The following is a 25,299-nucleotide window of genomic DNA, read 5'->3' as shown; positions in this document are numbered from 1 at the left end:
ATATATACATTATATAGTTTATATATAATATATACATTGATATATAGTTAATATATAATATATATTAACATAGTTAATATATAATATACACATAATATATATAGTTAATATATAATATATACATTGATATATATAGTTAATATATATAATATGTATATTGATATATATAGTTAATATATATAATATATATAGATATATAGTTAATATATATGTATATTGATATATAGTTAATATAGATAGTTAATATATATAATATATATAGTTAATATATATGTATATTGATATATAGCTAATATATATAATATATATAGATATATAGTTAATAAATATAATATATAGATTTATATAGTTAATATATATAATATATAGCGATATATATATAATATGTATATTGATATATATAGTTTATCTATATTAACCCTTAGTACCTGTTATTGTCTTTCTTTTTTTCACAAGAAACTTGCCAGCAGATAAAAACGTGAATGGGTCCATAGAAACAAACAACGGCAGTGGAAAATTTTCTTTCGAAGAGGTTGATTGTCTCATGATAATAGTGACAAATATTCAATGTGCCTGTGGAGTACCGGGTTCTAAGACGTCACATGGATTAATTCAGTGCCTCATGGCTCTCGCAGGAGCCAAGAGGGAGATGCCGTCAGCACCTCGGCTGGTAAGGGGTGCCTGTTTGACAGTGCGCATGTGTGTGTTTTGTGGTTTTATTTTACATGCACCGATGACTGTATTTTTTCAGTCTTAAGTCATTCCTAGTTAGTTTGCTAGAACTGCACTCTCCAACACTGCAGCCACCCGTCATCCGTGGCTGCTGAGCGTTCGACATCTGGCTACTGAGACGTGACATAAGTGCCCAATACACACAAGATTTTGGAGGTGATGAAAAAAAATTAGTGTAAAATACCTCTAATGTTTTTGATTGATTAATTGTTGAAATATTATATTTGGGATAGCATGGGTTAAATAATAAAATAGATTACTAAAATAAAATAAATTATTAGTAATACTGTAATATAGTGCTATTGATTTCACCCATTTGTTTTTCTTCTTTTTTTTAACGTGGCTACTAGAAAATTTAAACTCATCTGTGTGGCTTGCTTCCTGTTTCCATGGAACGGTGCCATGCTACAAGTACATTTTCCATGGTCTTTTGCTGAAGTCAGCCGACTAAGACCAAGAACCTGTAATTGATTAGGCATTAGGGGCTGTAGACAAAGTCTTACCTCTCTCAGGTGTGTTTCTCTCCTAAGACCTGTGTCTTGATCTATCCTGGTATTTCTCAGCCCCGATTTCACAGTAGAATCACCTTGGAAGTTTCAGTAGAAGTCGCTGCCTGGGTCCCATGTGCAGAGATTCTGATGGTCTGGGCAGCCTGGCCTTCAGGGTTTTAAAGGCCTGCAGGTGAGCTGAAGAAGCGGCTGAAGCTGAGAACCTGATGGGAATAGGACCAGCGGACACTGAGCCCTGGGGACAGACCAGGTGGGCGGGTGTAGGTGGTGGCACCTGGCTCACCCTGCGTCTCAGGTAGAACTGGAGAAGCGTGTGTTGTGGACAGGCCTCAGGGAAAGGCCAGAGCCCGCCCCGCTCATTAAAACCTAAAACCTGCCCCCCAGGGTCCTGGGGGAGGGAAGGGAAGGAATGGAGCTAAATGGGGGGGAACTGCCTTCAGCTGTGTGAGGTGATGTATTCCCCAGGGGACCGAGGGCGGGCCGCGGGGGCGATAGACACCAGGGAGGAAACCTTAGCCCAGAGCTGAGCCCTGCCTGGTCCCCGCTACCCGCCCACCCCAGCCACTGTCCCTCTCCCCGCCATGGGCCCTGAGCGCCTCCCCCTCCAGGCTGACAGAGTCCAGGATCCACCCCAGCAGATCTGCGTTCGGTGGAAGGAAATACTCAGATTCATTCTTATGATGATATTCTAAATGTCTATTACGTACAGAACTTTCAGGCAACTTCCACTCTGGAAGGTTAGGTTATTAGCATCGAGAGACAAGAAGCTGTCCGGCCCCCGTCCCCCCACCCTCCAGACCAATCCAAGCTGCCGCCCTGCACACGTGCCTGCTGGGTGGGGGTCTGAGGGCAGACCCTTGGTACTACTTCATTAAATGTATCGGCCCAGACCTTTCTGAATAATTTTTTATAAACTTCCCCTGCATACCTTCCTGACAAAAGTCACCGTCCATGGGGGAAATGTTTGTGCCAAATGCCACCCATCCTTCCACGTTGGAGGGAAACATCTTTTTCAAATAAGAGCGTGTTCTCCAGATCTTCCTCCCTCCACCTCTTCTATTTTTTTACGATCCCTTTAGGATTCTGCCATGTTATGTGAATTTTCTCCCATTTCCAACTTGATCAGGGTTCACTAAATGACCAACAATACTTTTGGTCTCAAATTCACCATCACAAGCATGGTTTGAAAGATGATGATTTTTAGTATTTTATCATCAGATACTGCCAGGCGATTAGAATGCCCGTGTCCCATGTACGTAGCCCTTCCTCTCAGACTTTAGCGAGTAAGCAGGCAGTGCTGTTGATAATCAGAGTGCTGTCTCATTTCCAGTCTCTTAAAGATGGAGGTAAGAGATGCCCGGCAGACGTGAAGCCACATTTATGAATGAAAGCATTCATGGTTGGGTTTCCTGCCTTCTGTGTTTCCTTACAGATCTAAAGTTGTAACTTCCACACGATACTGATCTGCTCGAATAGTTTCTATTTCTATTCTGCGTCCCGAGGAGAGAATATTTGGCACTGCGTATAACATTAAAAAAAAAAAAAAAAAAGAAATCCTTTCCTCTGGCTGGCATTCAACTTTTACATTTTTAGATTTGGAAATACATTTTCCTCTCCCTCCACCCAGCATGTATATTTTTATTCTCCTCTTATTCCTTCAAACTGCCCCAAAATCTGTTTCCTGGCAATTTGAGAAGTGAGAAATGTTGGCGTGGGGAAAAAAGTGAAGACGCATGTGAAGCTGTAATTTTAGCATGGAAACATTGCCCAACGACAAAACCAGGGGCTGTCTTGTGATGTTTTCTTCTGCTCACACTAGCGTCCTATTTTGATCTCACTGAAGTTTACTCCGGCTGTCTCCCATTCAGGCACAGTGACCTGCTTTAAGTCAGCAGTGTACTGACTTCGGAGGACAAGGAGAGCGTGACGACCTTAAACTACAGGGACTGAATTGTCACTCTGAATTCATTGTAAATATGCAAAGCAGGCAGTCGGCTCAGCCACAGTTCTGATCTTTAAGCATCCATCCTACTGACGGGTTAGAAAGTTCGTTCAGTCAACAAGGACCTATCAAGCCATTGCCAAGCACCAGGAATAGGCCAGCCTCTGCCGTGCTGATTTTGAAACAGCCCTGAACTTTCAGCTGGGGCACTTCAGAGGTTACATAAAGAAAAAGACCAGGGCGGGGTGTCTGCAGGGCTCTTCTGATTAGCTGTGATGTTCTCTTGGTCCAACTAAGCGAAGGACTGTCCCAGATAACACCAAATCCTTTCAGGTTAGAACACGTTCTTTTCCTTCTGCTCCTGTCAGAACATGAGCTTGGTGAAAAAATGTCAACTTTTCTGTTTCCTCTCTATGGATTATCTAACCACAAACACTGGCGTGGGTTCCAGATTTACATAATGTTCTCTGGTGCATAATCACATTCTGCTTCTCAAAGGAAAAAGACAACTGAAGAATATTTCAAGAATTATTTTCACACATGATTATCGCACAGTATTACAATGTATTATGTGCAAAATTCCATTAAAAAAATCATTTACAAAAGGAAGTACAACACAGTATGTGTTGAGGGTTCCAGATGTACAGCAAAAGCTTAAAAAGGTACAAGGTACAAAGCCAACAAAATTAGATGACTACGCATCCTTACACAGTACAATAACATGTTTTTGTAACTACCTTTGTTATGTTGATACGAGACCCTCATCCTCTGTGCAAACCGCCCCTCCCCAGGCCCCGCCCAAACAGGTTTCGTAAAACAGAAATTTAACTTCCGCCACACATTCTACAACACAGATGGGCTTTTTGGTGCATTTGCAAACTCCTTTCCAAATGGCATTTATTTAACTCAATGAAACTCACAATACATGGTTTCTGCCCAAAATAATCTGACGCTGTTAGTTTTGATTTATGTGGAAAAGGAAAAAAAAAGTGGTGTTCTTATTTTTTTTTTTTCCTCGTGGGGTTTTCAAAATTGCTTCCGAAAGCAAATAACATGGGACAGATTTTGCAAATCTCACTGCACATTTACAGTATTTTCAGCATAGGTGGTTCCTTTTATCTCCTTTTCCCACTTCCTTCAAGGAGTCTGAACCAGCAGACTCCACCCCTTAGTCCTCTGTTAGAGTCTGTATTTCCCTCTCGACCTCTCTCTACATTCATTTCTTTCCTGATCCCCAGCACCACTTGGTGAAAGCACAAAACAACGCGATACCACTGAGCGTGAACAAGGTAATAACAGTACGTTGGATTTCCAAAGGCATTCTGTGGCCAGTGTCAGTAATACATCGCTGTAAGAAACCCAGCAGTCTCTCCCCACAAAGTTGCTCAAACATCCAGTTACAGAAGAGAGACTTTTAAAATGCAATACTCTCAAATCCAGCAAGAGATTTCTTTTTGCATATTAAATGTTAAAATCACATGCATAATTATAGAATATCTTAAAGTTACAAAAATATTTTAAAAACCAATCCTGACAGTTTACCTGCAACTGCTATAAAAATTTCTATGAAATATATAAAAACGCAAAGGCTCTTCGTAAAAAAAAGAAGAAGAAAGGAAGGAAAGGATGAAGGCACCCACTGAACTGAGAGGTCCCTGATGCACTGCATCGGACAGTCTTGTCAAACGCCTGCTGTTGAACTCAAGAGAAGAGCTTGTACCTTAAATGTTCATTCAGTACGTATACATACACGTGAGCCAACCCTGTACCTGGCTGGGGGTAGGCAGCAAACTATCTCGGGACACCTGAACCATCAGATGCAGTTCTCCATCTCTGAAGGACGGATCCTACTGTTTCATGAACCTCAGCTACTGTGCTTGGGCGTCGTGGCTAAAGGTGCCCTTGGCCAAGTCGGCCTGTGGATGGCTCCGTCACTGAACCGAGCGGACCCCAAGGAGGTGACTGCTTTGCAAGCACAAGCACGTGGAAGCCAGAGGCCAGGTTCCTAACTCCGCTCTTCGGATGCACCACTGGGAAGCCTCGCGTGTCTCCTAGGAGGCGGTGAGCTCTTCTTCCCCGTTCTGGAAGATGACGCCGTAAGGATCCTTCTTGATGCGCTTGTAGACAAAGTGGAAGACGTGGGACTGTGGCCGGCTGTGCAGCTCGGCCTTGATTTTCTGAGGGTATGTGTCCTCTGCCAGCTGCTGCCACGTTTCATCCACAAAGAGGAAGAGGCTATACTCCTCGGGGTCAGCCACCTTGAACTTCTCGGCACAGAGCTGACACACGTCCTCCGTGGTGACGTAAGGCCTCACAAGGAGGGTCTTTCCCGTGCAGCCACTGTTGACATCCTGGAATGCAACCCGGAGGTAATTCTGCAGGTGGAAAGAGAGGTGCAGGGGCGGCGTCAGAAGAGGAAGTGAGATGGTGCAGGTGAGCTGGGGGACACCAGGGAGAGGCCTCACAGGTGAGCCTCGCCGGGACGTCCAGGGTCAGGAGACGAGGCCCCCAAGTACAGGGAAAGAGGCTGATGTGAAACGGGATGGTGGGGAGCACAACTGTATGGACTTTAATTCATCCCCAATACAAGAAGCGGGAGGAAGTCCGTTCAGCCCTGCTCTCACCCTTCAGTCTCTCTCATAAAGCTGGGCTGAGAGATCCCTGGTTAAGAGTGTCAACCAGATCTGACGGGTTTATTTTATTCCCAGCTTGAAAAACCAACCAAATGTCAGAAGAGCCAGGAGTCAGCAGCAGGAGACACATTAACATATGTTGACACAAGAGCGCACGTTCTATTCGCTTTGGACTCCTTTTTATGAAGCCTAGGCAGGGGCGATGGCGTTAGGCTGCACCACGAAATACTGCGGACGGTTGACCGTCCTTCCCCTCCCCCACTGGCAATTTCACATGGTTCAACCCAACACAAGGTGGCTCTGAGTGCTGTGTGGGAAAGTCGGCGGGGGTTGTGGATTCTGTGGAAAGGCCTGGGAGATGCAGGGCGCCTCTGGGTGCAGGGCGGTGCCGTGGAGATGGGGGCTGCAGGCTGGGGGGTGTCTGCAGGCCCTGCATCGTGAGCAGTACCAGGCGAGCGGCTCCACGGAACAGAACAGACCTGGGGCCCGGACGAGGTGCGGGGCATCCTAGGCTCCTGCCCGGCTCTCTGAGATTCTGTGGCCCTGGGTCATTCTGCAGTTCTACTTCCTCAGGAGTGGGGTTACCAGGTAAAATAGGGAACGCCCAGTTAAATCTGATTTTCAGACAGAAGACAAATACATCTTCCTTTTCGAAATCTGGCCGCCCTACTCAGGAGTAATGGGGAGTGGGGCTCTCTGCCGGGGGCCCTACACGGTTACCCTGAGGGTTTCCTCAGGTGATAGAAAAGAGAGCTCTTGGGCAGGCCAGTGCACCCTGCACACGGATGAGAACACCGACGCTCTTGAACTGGAACATAGAGGGCCCCTTCGGGTACACACACGCCCGGCTTCACCAACCCCTCGTCTCCCATACCGCCCCCCAGCACATGGCCTGCACGTGGTATGCATTTACTTACTGACTCCTAAAAAAAACCTTGTGAAGGAGGCCTACACTATCCCTGTTTGACCAGTGAAGAAACTGAGGCACAGAGAGGTTAAGGAACTTGCCCAAGGCCACAGAGCGAGTGAGTGGCAGGGCCAGTGTTCTGGTGTCTCGACCACTGAGGTGAGGTGTGCTGCCTCTCCAGGGTGAGCAGATGTGTGTGTCTGTGACCCTGACTTAGGAGTTCCAAGTGCAGCTTTGCTTCCTGGCTTTGGCTTCTATAGCCAAGCTGAGTGCTGACAATTCCCATCTTGGGTCTGTTCTTAGAAGATGTGCCTCTCTGAGGTGAGTGAGGCCAGTGGGGAGGGGCGTGCACAAGGCATGGACTCTGGGGGTTCTAGGTTAGAAGCTCCAGATGGAGAGAGGGGACCGGGGGAAGGGGCTAATGGCAGGTGGGGATGTGGAAGGATGCGTTTTTATCCCTTCTTATTTCCCTTCCTCCGTTCTTCTCCCCAGAGGCTGTGTGGCCTTAGGAACCCCGTCCCCAGATGGCCAATAGTCGCCACATTCCAAGGGCCTGCAGATGCTAAATCGCTCAGCACGTGGACGGTTCTTCAACAATCCACGGGGTGGGGGGCGCACAGGATGCCTTCTCGCCCCTTAGGTTTACGTACCGGGGAAGGAATTTCTGGGAACACTCCTATCTTGGAGAAAACCTTGCTGACCTTGCCTTTCCACGATGGGTGGCTTTAAACCAAATGTACCTTTTGAGTGTTTTCAGAGCATTAAGAAGGCAAAAAGGGCAAGGAAGGTGAATCTGGACGTGGAGCAAATCTGTCCTGCTTGGAAATTCACCACGTGGCACGTGGACACAAAGCACGGTTGGGGTTTACAATTCTATTTGAAACTTTTGAAATATTATCTGAAGACATTTGCAGACTTACTCATCGTTTCACAGACTGTGAGCAAATCAAGCGTTCCTGTGTTGGGTCAAGATTTCTATAGCCTCAACCTGCCTCTCCTCTCTAGGAAGCGAGCTCTGTGGGAACCCGCCTTCCCAGGGACCAGCTCAGGGGCACAGAAAATTCTGGAAGGGGATCCAGGCAGGACCTGGCCCAGATGCTCACTCTTCAACTCTGGCCCTGACCAGCTGCCAGAGCTGACGCTGCTGATGAGATGCTGGGGTCTTCTGTTTTGGGGGGTGGCGAGATGAAAGAGGAGAGGTGTCCCTCTTCTCAGAGAGACCAGGTCAAGTGCAGGGCCTCACACGGCTGCTTCCACCTCCCAGTCTCCCATCTGCCACCTGTGCTGAGAGCATCCTTCCTTCTGGCTTCCTGTGCGCTCAGGTGGGCAGTATCCACGCTGGACCTTCTGGAGGAAATCCTGCCCTAACTTGACTCTGATTTCTTAAGGGCAGCAAAACTTGGGCCAAATCCACACACACATATATATATTCTGTTAATTTAAGGAAAACAGAGAAGTGAAACAACAAGGTCAGAGGGTGGTTTAAAATATCCCTCTTCCACCAGATGGTCCGACGAAGGGAGGCCCTCGGGTGCCCTGAGCTGCGTGCGCCATGAGCCAGCTCTGCTTCCCAAGGACAAAGGAAGCAGCAGGAGTCTGTCCCCACCGCCGGCCGGCCACATACCTGAAAGTCGTCCACTGAGGGGATGGTCCGGTTGGTGGTCCTCCGCTTGTGCCACTGCCTCAGGGTGTCCCTGGCCTCAGAGCTCAGCAGTCTCGCTGCCTGCTCTTCCTGGAAATTCTTTATCAGGGAAAGTGCTCCGTAGGCGCTGGTCAGGTAGTAGCCTCCTGGAAAGGGTGGAAAGAATGAGTTCTCCAGGGGTTTACCAGTTGGACAACAGTTGGGGGGCCCACCGTGTTGGAGGTCCGGTTCGGCATTTTCTCCTTCTCTTCCGCATGCATTTCCTTGAGGGACCGCATGAGAGCACATCCTAACCCATCCATTCCTGCATCCGTCTCCGTGGATGTACGGCTGACCCAGGCCTGGGCCACTGCCCACCGCGGACCACACCCTGCTTTCCCTGATGGAATTTCCATTCCAACGGGTGAGACACACAGAATCTCTATTATCTAAACACAATTGTGAAAATGCTTTGCCAGAAAAGGTCAGGGTGCTGGGGCCTGAGGCAGGTGGGGAGGTGCGTGAGGACGGCAGGGTCCACCTTTCTGAGGCCAGAACCCTTTAGTACAGGAACAGGAATCCACCTACTTCTGGCAACACCTGCTTTGGGGCTTTTCCTTTAGGAATTACTCTTTTCTAAAGTTTAAGTAAACTATACACTTTGAAAGGAATACACAGTATACATGCGTGCTCACGACAATATGGATTCTTCAAAATAACTTCTCCCTCCTGATTCCCTTTCTTACCCTTCCCTGGGGACTCTCATAACATGACATTTAGGAAAGAGTAATTTACAAGGAAAAGCAAGTGATGCCCCTTTGCTGGTGCATTTGGTAACGATGTCTTATGTTTGGGGGAGTGTTAAAAAGATTTACAACACTCTGAGAGACATAAGTGTGTTCACAGTTTGGTCTTAAACTATAATTAGGTGCCTTCCTGAAACTTGTAAGCTGTGTGCTAGAGAAACACTAGGGGGCGCCCCAAACACTTATTACAAATTCCCTAATTGGGCACAGCACATCATCGAGAGACATTTCTTTGTCCAAATACCTATTGAATCTCCACCGTGAGCCAGGTACAGAGCGGGGGTGGGTTTGTAAAAATTAGAATCAGAGTCCTTGCTTTATAAATGTATTAAAGAAAACGGACATTGGCGGTTTATTCATGCAGGGACCGGAAGTTAGTTGTGGTTTAATAAGTTTTGTCTGCAAGTATCTCTTTCATGGCCAAAGTATTTAGCTGCTAACACAAGACCCTGGAGAACTTTCTCTCTGGTCAACAGGTGACAACATTCAAGATGGCAACTGGTCCACCATCTAGGAAACGAGCTGAACGCCCCCCTGTGACTCATACTGAGAAAGAAACACACTTTTGTGGCTTTCAGGTCGCTGGCAGAGATTTGGAGTACAGCGCTTTGAGTGGCTGATTTTTACTAAATATTTTCCCCATGAACAAATCACATGATTGAGTGGGAAACTCAGTAGTATGGAATTTAAATGCCACACAGAGGATTTCAGGAGAAACCAATATGGACTTAATACTTAAGAGAGGCTTGTGGAGGTGTCAGGATTGGAGCTCGGACTTGGAGGGACTATGACAGTTGAGTTTGGGAGGGGACTGTTTCCTCTGAACGCCAAATTTTAGACTCCACGGCTCAAAGTTCAGGCCGCTATGGAGAAAACTCCAAATGCTGGAAGCACAAAACTGACCACACTTTGAAACATGTGGATGCAATTAGAGGAAGGTTTAAATTTCTGCAAAACTCTAACCCTGCCAGCAGGGCTGTGCACGTAAAAGGGATTCCATGACGCTTTTTCCGCAAATGAAACTACCTGCTTAAACAGCAGAAAACAGATGTGGGCTGTCGTCCCGCAAACCAAAGAGGGCTTTGGGCAGTAGGGCAGGATGCAGGGCTGGACCAGCAGTGCATCTCTACTTGGCTGCCTCTTCCTCCCAGACTGCAGAGCTCTGGTCTGAGAGGAGGGCCTGGTCTGCAACCATGGCCACCCGACGGGGCCGCCCTGCTCTCCCAGGAAGCAGGCTGAGAAACCAGGACACGGCTGAGTGGAGGCAGGCTCTAGTGAAAACCCGAGCTTGCTGGCTGTGCTGTAGTTTTGCTAGCTGGGTCCTTGTCTCTCTCTGTGATTCCTGGAGTTGAGCACTGCCACCCGCCCCATCCGTCACCGACATAGTGGCCAGGGCAGTGCCTCGCTCCGGGGAAACGATGGGAAAGGTGGCAGGAAGTGGCTGTCTCGACCCTCAGGCCACATGATGTAAGTGTATGTTTGTCCTAAGCACACTCTGTCAGCAGCAGAACGGTAATTTTCTGAGGGAAACTGGCATGCCCTTCCCCCAAAGCCCCAAGAGTTCAGCACACTTTTTACTAGAATTAAATATGACTGAAGCTCAAAAAAATCCCAGATGCATATAAAATTATAATAATAACGCAGTGGAAGAAAGGAAAGCATGGGACAGAGACAGATGTATGTTTCCTCTTAGTCCCTGGACAGAGCCACATGCTTCTCCCCTTCTGGAAATCCCAGGGCAGAGCAGGGGAGGAATGCTCCTGGCAGGGTCTGGCCGGAGGGTCTGGCCTCAGCGTCGTGAATATGGATGAGGGGAGATAAATGGGGGAGAGGTAAAGGGATGGACAGGCTCATTCACAGGATGAAGATATTCATCACTGGTCCAGAGTCAGCGTTGTCCCTACAGGGACGGAAGGGGGACCCTCAGGGCTCCCTGGAGGTCAGACACTCTGAACGAAAGCCAGGCACTGGGGACTTAGTGAATGAATGTACACACTCAGGGGGGGTGACACTGCACTGCAGTTTCCTCCAGGGAAAATCCTGGGATGATGCATTCCCTGGGGAATCCCATGAGCACGTGGATGGACCTTTTTACTCAAGCCCAGACTAAAGCTCACTGGAGAGAAAACATGTTATGCAACAATTCATCACTCAGGGTCTATCTGGGCTCCAACAGGGACACATGGAAATGGACTGTCAGAATGCACCAGGATGAATAGGCTCCGATCTGCTCCCCTTTAAGAAGACAAGGTCACACAAGAGTCCTAGTTATTCCAAGCCTGTGCATCACAGTGACAAACGCCCCAATTATTTCTGTGATAAATGTGTAAGGAGAGGAATTCCTGCGAAGACATGTGGATACAAGAAGGAGACTGGAATAAAGACAAAGACCTACTAGAGAATGGACTTGAGGATATGGGGAGAGGGAAGGGTAAGCTGTGACAAAGCGAGAGAGTGGCATGGACATATATACACTACCAAACGTAAAATAGATAGCTAGTGGGAAGCAGCCGCATAGCACAGGGAGATCAGCTCGGTGCTTTGTGACCGCCTGGAGGGGTGGGATAGGGAGGGTGGGAGGGAGGGAGATGCAAGAGGGAAGAGATATGGGAACATATGTATATGTATAACTGATTCACTTTGTTATAAAGGAAAAATTAACACACCATTGTAAAGCAATTATACTCTAATAAAGATGTAAAAAAAAAGTCATATACCACAATGTTCATTGCAGCACTATAAAAAAAAAAAAAAAAAGGAGACTGAACGGACAAAGTAAATCGAAAGCAAATCGCCCAGATTTTACTCCTCTGTAGTTTCATGTTAATGATGAGCAGATTCTATTTTTTTAATAGAAAAGGAAATTAATGCTGTTTTCGTCTTGAAAACCAAATTTAAAAAATAAAGATGAAACAAAAGACAGGGCTTTGTCCGATTCGCTGACAGCGGGCGGTTGTGCCAGCAGTGGAATTATTCTCCAACAAAAGTTTATAGCTTCCCTTTGGAATCAAAGAAATCATTTCTTCTAAAAAATCGCATTTATTCTACTGAAAGTTATTTTTTATTGCACTTAACCAATCTCAGTGAAGTATAACTATGGCAGGGTTGCATTTTTTTGTGTTTTTCTAACTTTTCCAAATTTTCTGCAATGAACATGTATTACTCTTGTAATCTGAAAAAAAAAAGTCAGCACATTCTTATAAATGAACAAAACTAAAACGGCCGTTACCCCTGAAGATGTCAAAAAAGCACCCATATAAGTGCCAAATGGGCCTGGGGTTTTATTTTGGGGGATGAAAATGTTTTGGAGCTGGAAAGATGTGGAGGATTGCCCCAGATTGTGAATGTATTAAATGCTACTGAATTGTTCCTTTTAAAATGGTAATTCTATGTCACGTGAACTTCAATTTAAAGAAAATGAAACCGAAGAAAAGCACCCAGATCCTCCCACTTCTTCAAAAGCCTGTTACCTTCTCCGTGTAACAGGGATGGGTCCAGGAGTTCCATCATGTACTCAATCTCTGTGTCCAGTTCCAACATGTCGCACTGGGCTATGACATAGGTCAGGACCGGTAAAAAGTCATCAGCTCCATACATCCTCCCTGGAGTAGGAAGAAAGGGGGAGACAGACGGGGATATTTTTATCAACATTTCTTCCTTTCATATCCTACTTGCTGCTTTTATTAGACAGCGAGGAGTCATGCTGGGGAAGTGAGCTATTCATAAAGAGAGATGGGTGTTTCTGGAATCCTACAGGGCCTGGGCCTCTCCCCACTGCCCACGTCAGAGACCAACCCTAACTCACAATTTCAGAATGAATGTCTGAGTCAATGAACACAGGGAAGATTTTCTCCCCATTGCCATGATTTGCATCAACCTCCGCAATAGAACAGAGTACTTTGAAAGAGTTTAAACTTTTTAGCAAGTGACACGATAAACCATTTGCAGAAGTGTCTACTTAATGCTGTTACTCCTTTGTGTCTTGTTTCCGGTTGCTTTCTGTGCAAAGTAATCAAAACTCAGTGACAGAACCAAACTCGAGCAAGGAATAACTTGTTCCTTCTCTGTCTTCAATGTGAGCTAAATGTACTCATTCAGTGTACACTGAATACATATATACGATTAATATCTGGCGAAAAATGTTTAGTCTTTACTCCTACTTTTTATGACAATGCAGATTCTCAACTAGGGGTGATTTTGCCCGCCCCCCCATCCCCACCAGGGGAGTCTGGCTTTGTCTGGAGACATTTTTCATGGCATCCGGATGCTGATAAACTTCCTACAGGAAGCAAGATGGCCTCACAATGAAGAATTCTCCAGATGTAATGGCATTAGTGCTGGGATTGAGAAACTGTGCCTGAGAAGAGCAGAACCCTGTGCAGATATAATTCGGGGGACGTTTTATAAACGATTTCACGGACTCCAGAAAATACATTTCTTGCGTGTGAAGTATCTTCAAAACTGCAGAGGTGCTGTTCGTCAGCATCACCAGCTCTGGAGCGCATGTGGTAACGTTTCTGCCTAACAATCTGCAAAGTGCTTGCACACGGCAACCTCCTCCGGCCATGGGTAACAGAGCCTGTGTTTTCTCTCCGCTGCTTCTGCATCGAGCGATTACACTCAGAGGAAAAGTTGTGACCATCCACGGAATTAAAAAGGCTCACCCAAGACCTGGAGCACTGTAGGGCTCATCGCTACCCACGAATCAGGGTCACTCCTGCACCTACAAGAAGCAGCGCAGGGGAAACCCGAGGGCTGACTTATATGAATTCCTACTACACTGCATCAGTATGGAGCAAAGAAGGGAGAGCCAATGAAATGGCCAGGATGAAGCCACATTATAGCCGAATGCTCCAAGTTTGCTGTAAATCACTGACACAAACCGTCACTGGCCAAAATGTAGTAACAACAGGAATAATCATAAATATTTCCACCATGCTTGGGGCTATGCATGCGTTGTCCCATCTAATCTGCACCTTTGGAGGAAGGATGGGGTCATACCCACGACAGGTGCAGAACCGCAGCTTGGAAGGTTGATTATGGTGGCCAAAGCCCCACAGTTAATGAACCCATTCGCAGAGCTAGGATCTGAACTCAGACTCCCAAGACTGACTCTGTATCCACTACCCTGAACTAAATCTTTTATCATCTGGCATCGTACAAAAATCTCGTTACCCTCCTCCGCTTACTTTTTCGGTGCTGTCTGCTGCACGTGGACTAATTTGCCAGACACCAGAGCAACACTTGTATTTTTGTGAGCCACTTGGTGAAGTCAAGAAACTGAAAGGAAGAGCAGTTGGGAATCAGAAAGCCCGACGTGTCCCAGCCCCATCGCGAGGCCAAGAGCCCGGGCGGTGTGGCCTCACCTGAGTTGTTCTCCATGACGGTGTAGATGAGTTTGCAGACCCTCAGCAGCAGCATGACTTTCTTTTCTGGTGAATACATCTTCTGCATGGTCATGAACTTGACTTTGATTTTCTCCACGTCCACAAAGTCAGGGGTGGGGGCGAAGACGCCCAGCTCCTGTGGATTCCTCTGCCGCACGAGCTGCAAGTTCTCCTTGAGTTGTTTCCATGAGCCGTCGGCCACGTGGAAGTGCTTCAGCATGGCCTCGACGTGGCCCTTCAGGGGCTTCAAGATGCACTTGTGCATGGCTTTTTCCAATACCACATCTGCCAAAGAAAGCACAGCTACTGTGACCATTGACTGAAGAACGAAGGAGTGCAAGGTCTGCTTTCTGGGAATGGACAACTGCAACCTAGTGCATTGGTTATCGGGCAGACGCGTCCGAACTACACACCCAACCAGCCAAAATTTAGCGCCACGTCACTCACGCGCCAACCTTTTCTCTTCAGTAGAGCCAGGAAGAATGCATCTTCCCTAATAGTCTTACAGTCTCTCTTGCATGCAGTCCATACATTGAATATACTTGGCTTTAACTGCTTTTACACCTCCTCACCCATAAGCACAGGTGAATATTCTAGAAGACATTCTTTCGACCCAGTCCTTCCACTGAGGGTCCAGTGGACAGTTAAGCAAATGTGTTATGTTAAAGGAAGGATTTGCTAATAGCAAGGGTTCCAGCTCCCTTAAAATATTTCCTGATGAAAAAACATTCAGTCAAATACACATGGTATCTCGGATTGGATTCTGGACCATAAAAAGTCTTTATGTCATTTGTTATATATAAAGGACATGAGTGGGGCATTAGTCGAGATTTGAATAAAGTCTGCAGATTAGATAATATTGTTAACAGTGAATCTGGCTTCTTTCACACAGATTGACTCTTGGAGACTCAGCCAGCTGTGTCTGGAGCAGAAGTGTGCTCTTTTTCACAGAATGAATCTTCCGTGAAAGTTAATGAAAGTTAATTTCACTGCAGTTTTGTAACACAATGTCCCTGTTTTTAGAAAATACCCAGTGAGTATTTTGGGATCAAGGGACACAATGCCTACAGCCCGCTCTTGTGGTTTAGATAAAAGAGAATGTGTGCATGTGTGTGCGTGTTTGTGTGTGTATACACACGCGCGTGTGTAAACAGAGAGAGATGCAGGGAATGAGGCAAGTGTGGCAAAGCATTAACACTGGGGAATTCGGGTGAAGGGCAGACGTGATTTCTTCATACCCTTTTTGCAACTTTTCTGTACGTCTGAAATGACTTCAAAATAAAAATTTTTTAAGTTTTGAAGTGTGTTTCTGTTCAGACTTAGGAAACACCTTTAGGTGTGGGAGGCATTAGTTTTCCCTCTTTCTTGGAATGCTTTTGCCCAGTGGAGTAGCTTTCTTGGCTGACAGGACAATGACCAGGACCATGAATCTGGAGGTCTGGTCTGAAGATGGTCTGTACTGTGAGAAGCTCTCTGCTTCTCCCACACCCGCTTTTCCATCTCAAATGTTTCACATTCTCATCAAAGCTCCACGGGTAGCAACCACATCTAATATATGACACTAGGATGTGATTTCATCTTGGAAGCCCACAGATCCATGGAAATAGCCGAGTTACCTCTCTGGCCTTTGGAATTCCTGACATAGTTCAGATCACATTGAATCCAAATTATCACCTATTATTAGAAGATCAGGGACAGAGAGAAATCTAAACCAGACATACCCACAGAAATCAAGGTTGAAGCAAAAGAGGTTATGAAGTAAGAAGAAAAACAGAACAGCATTTTCACTTCACATCTGGCATTATAACAAATTACTTGGTTTGCACTGGTTACATTGTGTTAATAAACTTATATAAAGTCATACAGCATCTTTGACTTCACCCCAAATGGTCACTATGATGAAAAGTCAATCACAGCAATTAACATTGAGTGCTAGGCTTAATGTTAGGCTAGGCTCAGTTGGGCTAGGCTCTATCTAAGTACTTTTTTTTTTTTTTTTTTTTGCGGTACGTGTGCCTCTCACTGCTGTGGCCTCTCCCGCTGCAGAGCACAGGCTCCAGACGCGCAGGCTCAGCGGCCATGGCTCACGGGCCCAGGCACTCCGCGGCATGTGGGATCTTCCCGGACCGGGGCGTGAACCCGTGTCCCCTACATCGGCAGGCGGACTCTCAACCACTGCGCCACCAGGGAAGCCCCTATCTAAGTACTTTATATCATTATCTCATCTAATTTTTACAATACCTCTATTATTTTTGCATAATACGACAATTATGCCCTTTTTACAGATGAGGAAACTGAGGCTTGGAGATGCCTAATGGCTTGCTCGAGGCCATACAACCAATCATCCTGCTTTTCAAAGTCAATGACTTCTTACTTCTAAAGTTCATGGTGTTTCATAAACATTCACCACTTTATTCCTCTATCCAAAGGTTCTGAAGCTACATTCCTGGTGACCTCTCTGCAGGAACGAGGTCACCAAGGGGGTTGAAAATCACGTCAATCATTAACCAGGATGCACATGAATGTTGGCAGCAGTGTTACTCGTAACAGTCCCAAACTGGAAACCACCCAAGGTCCATCCCAGTGGCATGGATGCAAGGATATATTCACACAATGGAATTCAGACAACAGAAGATTCATTCCGTGAGAAAAAGCACACTGCTGCTCCAGACACAACCGGCTGAGTCTGCAAGATACCATCTCTGTGTGAAAGAAGCCAGACACAGAAGGGTGTCTCCTTTAGCACGTCATGTATACATAAAGTTCAAGAGCAGGCAAAACCGATCTGCGATGACAGGTCAGGATGGCAGTCGGCCTTAGGAATAACCAGGGCCGAGGGGGGCACTTCCGGGGGGAAGGAGACGGTTGATGTCTGGATCCGGGTGGTGGCTACAGGTGTGCAAATTGTCAAGCTGAGCACTCGAGATTCGCACACTTTGTGGATATAAGTTAAACCTCAAGAACCATGTGGATAAATCAAACCAACAGAAAACACCTGGAGACCTTGAACCCCAAGGGCAACTTTTAACTTCCGAGCAAGGCTGGTCACCTCTGGGCCAGAGCATGCCCACAAGTCATCTCCAAAAGGTTGTGTGCTGTTCCGGGGACAAGAGCAGAAAGCTCGTCATCGGCAGGCTGAGTGGGTCCCCTGAGCAACGCATCCTTGTCCCCAGGGAAGGGACGTTGGCCTTTGTGCCATAAACTCCGCCCTTAGGAGCAAATGGGGCTGTGGAAATCTGCTAGGAGGGCTGAAACCTACAACCCACTGCCATGTGCCCACTCCCTTAAAACCCCAAATGAAAAAAAACAAACAGTACGATTTTTAAAGGCCGTAATTTAGAAATAAGGAAGACTGGTCTCTTTGCATTCTTTTTCAGGACTTTATTCCTAACTACCTCTCTACCCCCACAAATCCTTAATAAACGTGATGAATAGAAAAAAAGGCCAAGGGACAGGAACCCAGTACCCAACTCGTTCTCTCCAATAGGAAAAAAAGGTTCTGCTCATGTAGCAAGAGGGAAAAATGATTTTAGGAAACAAAAGGAACAGAAAATCTTTCAGAATGTGGGCTAGCTCAGAACAGAAGGTAAGAACACATCGGTCAACGTGGCTTATAAATTACTACTGTCTGTTTTTTTTCTACCATCTCCGGTTGCTTTAAACCCAAGAATGATGCTGCTGTCGGCACTTTACATGCACTGACTTTTCAGATCCTCCAACAAACCCATGGTGGAAGGACGATGATTTATTTTATAGATGAGGAAACTGATCCCCAGGGAGATTGATGCCACACAGGTAGCAAGAGGGGTAGCGACGATTCAAACCCAAGAACTCTGGTTATGTCACCTGTGTTTAATTACAAACATAGAAACAAGAAGATACTGGAGAACTGTCTGAGCTACAACAGTTTGAATATTAGAAACCAATTGCTAACTGAATCACCAACTGGAAATACATTCTCTGAAAATATTTATAGAGATCCTATCAACTGGCCCCAAAGCTCAGCCACAGAAGGGAAGAGTAAGGAGCGTCGGCTTGGAGATCCCTGCCCTGGTGTGACCCAACGCCGTGATTTACAGAAAGAGTTAAATGTGTGGGCTTCTGGTGCTGTGAAGTGATCGCCCCCCTCTTAGGAATGAGGACAGAGATTCCAGAGAAAGTCAGACTTGAGACAAGGAACCATCACAGGACAGGATCACTCAGCAGCTCGTCTGAACACTTTCAGCTCACCCACTGCTGCCGTAGGGGACGCGAGAGCCCAGAAGATGAAGTCCAGAGAAGGCGCGTGTCTTAGAAAGGGTGCGAGGAAGCGGCCTGGCAGCCCGCCCGTCTCCATCTTTCTCAGTGACTCTGGCCATGTGACCTCACCTCACCTCTCTCACCGTCACCGCCTGGAACTTCTGAACCGCCATCGACTCCTCACCCATGGCAGGCAAGACAGAAGGAGCACTCTGAACCTGACCGGTTGTCAAAATAAAACAAAATAATATTCAACATTCTCCGGGGACTCTAACCGAACCCAGAGTCTAAACAACATGATGTCCAAAAGGAGTGGGTCGCAACCTGCTTGACAAAAGATCAAAGACGAAGTTCGGGCTTCCCTGGTGGCGCAGTGGTTGAGAGTCTGCCTGCCGATGCAGGGGACGCGGGTTCGTGCGCCGGTCCGGGAAGATCCCACATGCCGCGGAGCAGCTGGGCCCGTGAGCCATGGCCGCTGAGCCTGTGCGGCCTGTGCTCCGCAACTGGAGAGGCCACAACAGTGTGAGGCCCGCGTAACGCAAAAAAAAAAAAAAAAAGATGAAGTTAGGTCATACCGCCTCTTGGTGTATTCAAGTTCTAGCATTCTGATTATCCTTTCGAGAAAGTAAAGTAGAAGAAATAGAAGCTAATGTTTTTTGGCAAGAGGTGGGCCTTTTTTGTAGGGAACTCAAACTGTGAAATGCAAACGTTTGCCGTCTCTAATACTGATGGGTGTCTGTTTGCACAGTTCCTGTTACAAGGGGCTGTACGGATGCCCGAGCTCTATCTTAGCCCTTGCTCCAGCCCTTTGATGAGGAACAAGCACCATCCTCATTTTGCAGATGGACACGAGGCTTAGCAGGCAAATGACTTTCCCTGGACGGTGGAGAACCTGGTCATTCCTACTGCAAAGAAGCCAGGAGGTGGCACAACGGGCCTTGCTCTGTACAAGAAGGGCAAAACGAGCTGGTTCTTTCTTTCTGTGCTCACAGTTTCCTTTGGCTACACAGCTGGATTAAAGATCAGGGCTGATGTCGACTCAGTGCTTTCTAAACACTTTTATGTACTTTACGCGTTTTTAAACTACCCTTCCACTGACATGAGTACATAACCCCTATTTGTCTTCATTTGAGGTCTTCCAGAAGCCCACCCAGACACAAAAGGACTTGAGTGGTTCCCCTGGGAGGGGAGTCCAGGAAGCATTGGTACCAGATGGGGGGAGGCGGCCAACGCCAAGCGCTTTGTTAACCAGTTACCCCTGGGAGGAGATGCAGCGCAGGGGTGCCTCAGAGCTGGACCCCCAGGGGAGGAGGCTGGGGGACTCACACACCTGCTCCCTTCAGTCCCTGCCTGAGGGTGGCTTCCCCAGGGTGGGGTGGGCTTTAATCCCCCAGCCTTTCCATCCGCCCTGGACTAGGGCTCTGGTGGCATCAGAAAGTGTCGGGAAAATGCTGCAGGTGCTGGCAGCTGGAAATCCAGCAGGGGAGTGAGTGTCAGTGGGGCGGGCACAACAGTGTCTGGTAACCCTACTGCAGGTGAAGAAGCAGAGGCACAGAGAGGTTAAGACACGTGACCAAGCACACACAGCTCAGCAGCAGCCGAACTGGGACTTAAGACCACAGTCCTGGGCTTCCCTGGTGGCGCAGTGGTTGAGAGTCTGCCTGCCGATGCAGGGGACACGGGTTCGTGCCCAGGTCCAGGAAGATCCCACATGCCGCGGAGCGGCTGGGCCTGTGAGCCATGGCCACTGAGCCTGCGCACCCGGAGCCTGTGCTCCGCAACGGGAGAGGCCACAACAGTGAGAGGCCCGCGTACCGCAAAAAAAAAATAAAACCACAGTCCAGCCTGAGCACTTACTCTAAACCACCCCCTGTCCCCTCCACCCCCTACCTTTCATCTGGGAAATGTATTCACCCTTCTTAGCGAGCTGAGATGTGACACCCAGGTGGCCACAGGAACACCTGTCTAACCCTCTGCACAAACTAATTATGAAAAGCAGACAGACCACCTTGTGTCCCAGTGGCCCTCGGGTCAGATGTGAACTCCAAGCGAGCGGTTTTCTACTTTGCGGCCTGGAGGGAAGAAGATGAGCTTTTCAGGCCTCAGCTTCCTCATCTGTAAAATGGGACCACTCACAGCTTCCTGATAGGACTGTCGGGAGGACTGGGGGAGACCTACATAATGAACACCTCGTACGCACCTGACACCTAGTAAGTGAGCAAAAGTCACTGGTTCCCTCTGTTCCTTTCCACGGTGAAGTGTATGTCTTTGATAAAGGACACCAGGATTACTGATTCAGGCCTGTTTGGTTTGGTTTGGGTTTTTTCTGTATTAACTGTGGTTTACTTGGTTTGATGGATAGAAAAGTCGCCTGGCTTCCTGTACAGTCAGTCCCCTGGTATTTGCAGGTTCCACATCAGTGGATTCAACCAACTGTGGATGGAAATATTCTGGAAAAAATAATTCGGAAAGTTCCAAAAGACAGAGCTTCAATTTGCTGTACGTGGTCAACTATTTACATAGCATTTACACTGTTTTGGGTATTAAAAGCAATCTGGAGATGATTTAAAGCATAGGGAGCATGTGTGTGGGTTCTGTGCAAATACCACACCATTTCATATAAGGGACCTGAGCATCCTCGAACTTTGGTATTCACGGGGGTCCTAGAACCAACCCCCTCAGATACCAAAGGACAAGTGTACACCTTTCTCTCTCCTGTCTTCCGACTCTTCTGCAGCCCCTCCCATCCACAGGTACAAGGACAGAGGATCTGAAGTCTGGCCCTCGGGGTCTTCCTGCCCTGAAACTCCCAGTGTTTTGTCACTACCTCATTCCGACCCCATCTCACAGCTCAAGACCACAGATGAGCTGAGTGTCTTGGGCAGCTGTGTGTCTCAGAGCGATGGGAACAGACAGCCCCCAGCCCCATTGCAGATGAGCTGGCGTGTGGGATGAAGGGTGGGTTTAATTCATCACCAACACTTTTTGGTCAACTAGCTGCAGAGGGCCTGGGTCACGCTGCTGCCCCTGCCCTGTGTGTGCCCACTCCAGGCCCCTGGCACCCGGCCTGTCACACGGATCCTCAGGTGTTTTTGGCCAGTGTCTGATTTGACTGGCGGGTACCTGGGCTGGAGCGACTATTGGAGAGTGTGACTCTTACCCTGCCTGGGGCGATCTCTCTAAAATGCTCTCCAGCACCTTTAAGGCTCAGGCAGCTCTAGGGATGGACCCTGACTCGTCCTCCATCCCTTCCTCCTGCCACATCCCCACGAATGAGCAGCCCACGCTCTCGCTGAAGCCAACAGCCCTCTGCGCCTTTCCTCACACTGCTCCCTGTGCCCGGCAGGCTCCTCATGTCCCCCGATGACAGGGATTCCCAGGAAGCCTTGCCTGCCCACCTGCCTCCCCACACAGCTCCCCCTTGCTGCATCCTCGGAGCTCTTTGCTGCGTCTGCAGTGCGTGGCACAGAGCAAACTTGACCCCCTCCTGGAGAAGCCTCCGCACACCAGCCCTGGGGTGAGCCGCCTGCAGCCCTGAGCCCAAGGCCCACGTGTAGCGTGTGTTCCACAAGTGACCTCTGAATGGAACTGAAAATCCTTCCTTGGGGTGGCTACATGAAAACTATGTTTCTTCTCCTTAGCCCTGCAGAATCCAGAAAGTGTGATTCTAGTGAGGAGCCCCTTGCTCGGGTGTGGGGCAGCCACCAGAGGCCCCTGCAGGGATGTCTTGTAACCGGGGTTTGCTTTAAGGATTGTCAGTAATGCATCCTTCGGCGCTTAAATAATGAATGATAAAGGATGCTTTATCACTTAAAGGAAGATCCCATCAGCCCAGCAGAGACGACCAAAATAAAAATGACAAGCACTGGGGTGGTGGTCGATCATTCACGTTCGTTTTGGTGGGCTTCTAGGAAGGGCATTCTGTAAACGTATAGGCTACTCTTCGTTGCGGTGCGCGAGCTCTAGGTACGCGGGCTACAGTAGCTGTGGTTCGTGGGCTTAGTTGCTCCACGGCATGGGGGATCTTCCCGGACCAGGGCTCGAACCCGTGTCCCCTGTATTGGCAGGGGGATTCTTAACCACTGTGCCACCAGGGAAGTCCCGGGGGGGACGTTTTTATACGGCAGAGATCTGGCAAGCTCGGCCTTGGGCTGGTGATCCAGGCTGACACCATCACTGAGGAGTCACGTGGACGGGAGGACCCTCTGGTGTGGTGACCACCACAGGAGGGGCAGGAAGGTCTCCACAGGAGTTGGCTTTGGCCCTACATGCATCCTGGCTTGAGGGCACTAGGCTCTGTTTCCTTATCTATAAACCTGAGGATACTAAACGGGGCCTCCCGAGGCAGTAAGGGGGTTTAAGGGATCCTCTGCATAAAAGTGTTCTTAAACTATTGTGGAGGCTGTCACTTGGTTCTACTAAAAACACACTCTCTACTCAACAGAGGGCTGTGACTTCCGGTTTCTCAAAGAAGCCCCTGGGCCTGGATGATAAGTGAGAACCTCCCGCATGGACGCCGTGTCCGTGGCGGGAGCAGGGCTGGCCCTGCAGGATGCAGTCCCTGTTGGGAGGCTGGGCCAACCAGGCAAGGCTGGGATGAGGCCAGGAGGATGAGGGCTCCTCTGTGGGGTCTGGCCTCACCAAGACAGCCAATCAGAGCCATCCTTTCTGTGGAGCAGAGTCATAGAAACAGTGTCAAAGATTCTGATGCTTCCCTTTCAGTCTGCCTGGCCCTTCAAGTGTGCCTGGGCTCCCGCTCTCAGTTCCCATGTGGAGTCCTCTCTTGCCTGGGGGCGTTCCCTGCCAGGGAGGTGCTTCTCTCTCTCGAGATGGCAGATTCCAGGGATAGAGTCAGGAAACACGCCAGCACAGACACCTCCGTGTGCCTCACACTCTGTGACGCCGTCCCCCTTCCCCACCTCAAGAGCAGAGCTCTCTGACGGTTCCCTTGCTCAGAGCATCACAGAGACAGCGACTACTGGGCAGAGATTCTTAACTCCAGGGCCGTGGACCTTCTTTTACTTGATATGACATAATGAACCCAATGTTGACGCCCTGAAGTAAAAATTATACAACAAATGATGCTCCATGGAGAATAAGAGGGGCTTCTTGCTGCGGTCTTCTATCTATTTAAACTAATTTTCAAAAATACTATAGGCATTCTTTTTCTATGCTGCAAGAGGTCAGTCTTTCTCCTTCTCTCTACCCTTTGTTAACGTACAAAGAGACTGACTCCTTGCAGGTGATATGGACACAAGGACTAGATCAGAAGTCAGAGTCAAGGTTTTAATCTCAACTTGGCACCAATATGCCTCTCTGGCCACAACTTTCATTTAAAAAAAAAAAAGAAGATCTGAAGCAAAGTAGTTTTAATTGTTTAACGTCCAAGGAATGATTTCAGATCTCCTTTCTTATTCATGCTATGCTCTCTGGTGATTAACCACATTTCAGTATCATTTCTCTATTAAACACACACACACACACACACATAAGTAAATTGATGTTCTCTTTGAAATATGTTGGAATCATGTTTAAGGATATTTTTTCTTCAAATAATTGAAATGCTCTTCAGAGAAAATACACATTTTGACAGCTATTAAAGAAAGTAAAACAATATATTGTCTTGTTTTTCATTATTGACTTTTAGGAATACAGTTGGCTTATTTGTATCTTTGTTGATCATCTATGGGCAATTTGAATGAAATAGAAAATTTGGGATTACTAACATTTTTGGAGTTGGAAAAATTTTGTTTTTCTTGAAACAAGACTTGAAAACAGAGGGATTTCCCAAGATTAACATCAAATCAGAAGTAAGACTTCTTTTGCTTGAATAAAATCAAAACACTAACCACAAAAATGCAACAAGTTCTGCAAAGTGTAGATTTCACGACCAGCAAGTTTGGACTAGGTTCTCCCATTGGTTGAAAGAGACTGAAGCAAGAGTGGTGTGATGTGAAAACCCACCAATGAGCAGCACGTGTTGGGATAATACGTGATGTCGCACCTGTCAGTACCTTACAGGGCTGGACACACTGGTGGCGAGTACACCTCACTCTGTCCATGAAGTCACCGATCCTGGGCTTTTGAGGAAGATGCCAAGCAGTGTACACACTTTGTTAAAGCAGTTGTTTGTCCCTCCATGTACCACTTTTGTAGAGTCGGGGGTGGAGTGGTCCCCACAAGGGAAACACAGTAAGTGGCCCTGGAATCAAGAAAGAGCTGGCTCTCATGGGAACGCATCTCATCCTCCAATCAGAAGAGCAAAGCTGATGTCAACCAACCAAGAGGTTCTTACTGAAGAACCTCTAAGTGTCAGGGCTTTGCGTGGCAGTGCTTTAAAGAGTGGTCTAAACAGAATTCAAATTCTCCACAATAGGGCACAACTGTTTAGACTGGCAGTTTTTCATCTTTGAGATTGTTTATCATTTTATTCTCACCTAGAAAGTGCTGACTTACAGGGCTGTGACAAGAGCACATGGACAAAGTGGCAGTGGGGGAGGATGATTCAGTTTTTTCATTGGCT

The 25,299-nt window shown here is 47.5% G+C and overlaps 1 protein-coding gene across 4 annotated transcripts in view; it reads right to left on the bottom strand.

Annotated features, from left to right (window-relative positions):
- Window positions 1-3,697: 3,697 nt before the first annotated feature.
- Window positions 3,698-25,299, bottom strand: part of RIN2 (Ras and Rab interactor 2) — a 219,763-nt gene continuing 198,161 nt past the window's right edge. For all 4 annotated transcript variants that reach the window (XM_030872461.3, XM_060284865.2, XM_030872460.3 and 1 more), the window contains 4 exons: window positions 14,517-14,822; window positions 12,621-12,752; window positions 8,348-8,511; window positions 3,698-5,558 (listed from right to left, as the gene is read on the bottom strand). In XM_030872461.3, the coding sequence (XP_030728321.2) occupies window positions 5,235-5,558; window positions 8,348-8,511; window positions 12,621-12,752; window positions 14,517-14,822 (926 nt within the window). In that variant the 3' untranslated portion in view covers window positions 3,698-5,234. The remainder of the gene's footprint in view (window positions 5,559-8,347; window positions 8,512-12,620; window positions 12,753-14,516; window positions 14,823-25,299) is intronic.

The sequence above is a fragment of the Globicephala melas genome, chromosome 15 (assembly GCF_963455315.2).
Source record: "Globicephala melas chromosome 15, mGloMel1.2, whole genome shotgun sequence".
Classification (NCBI taxonomy): domain Eukaryota; kingdom Metazoa; phylum Chordata; class Mammalia; order Artiodactyla; family Delphinidae; genus Globicephala; species Globicephala melas.
This window is presented reverse-complemented; position numbering and strand designations above follow the sequence as displayed.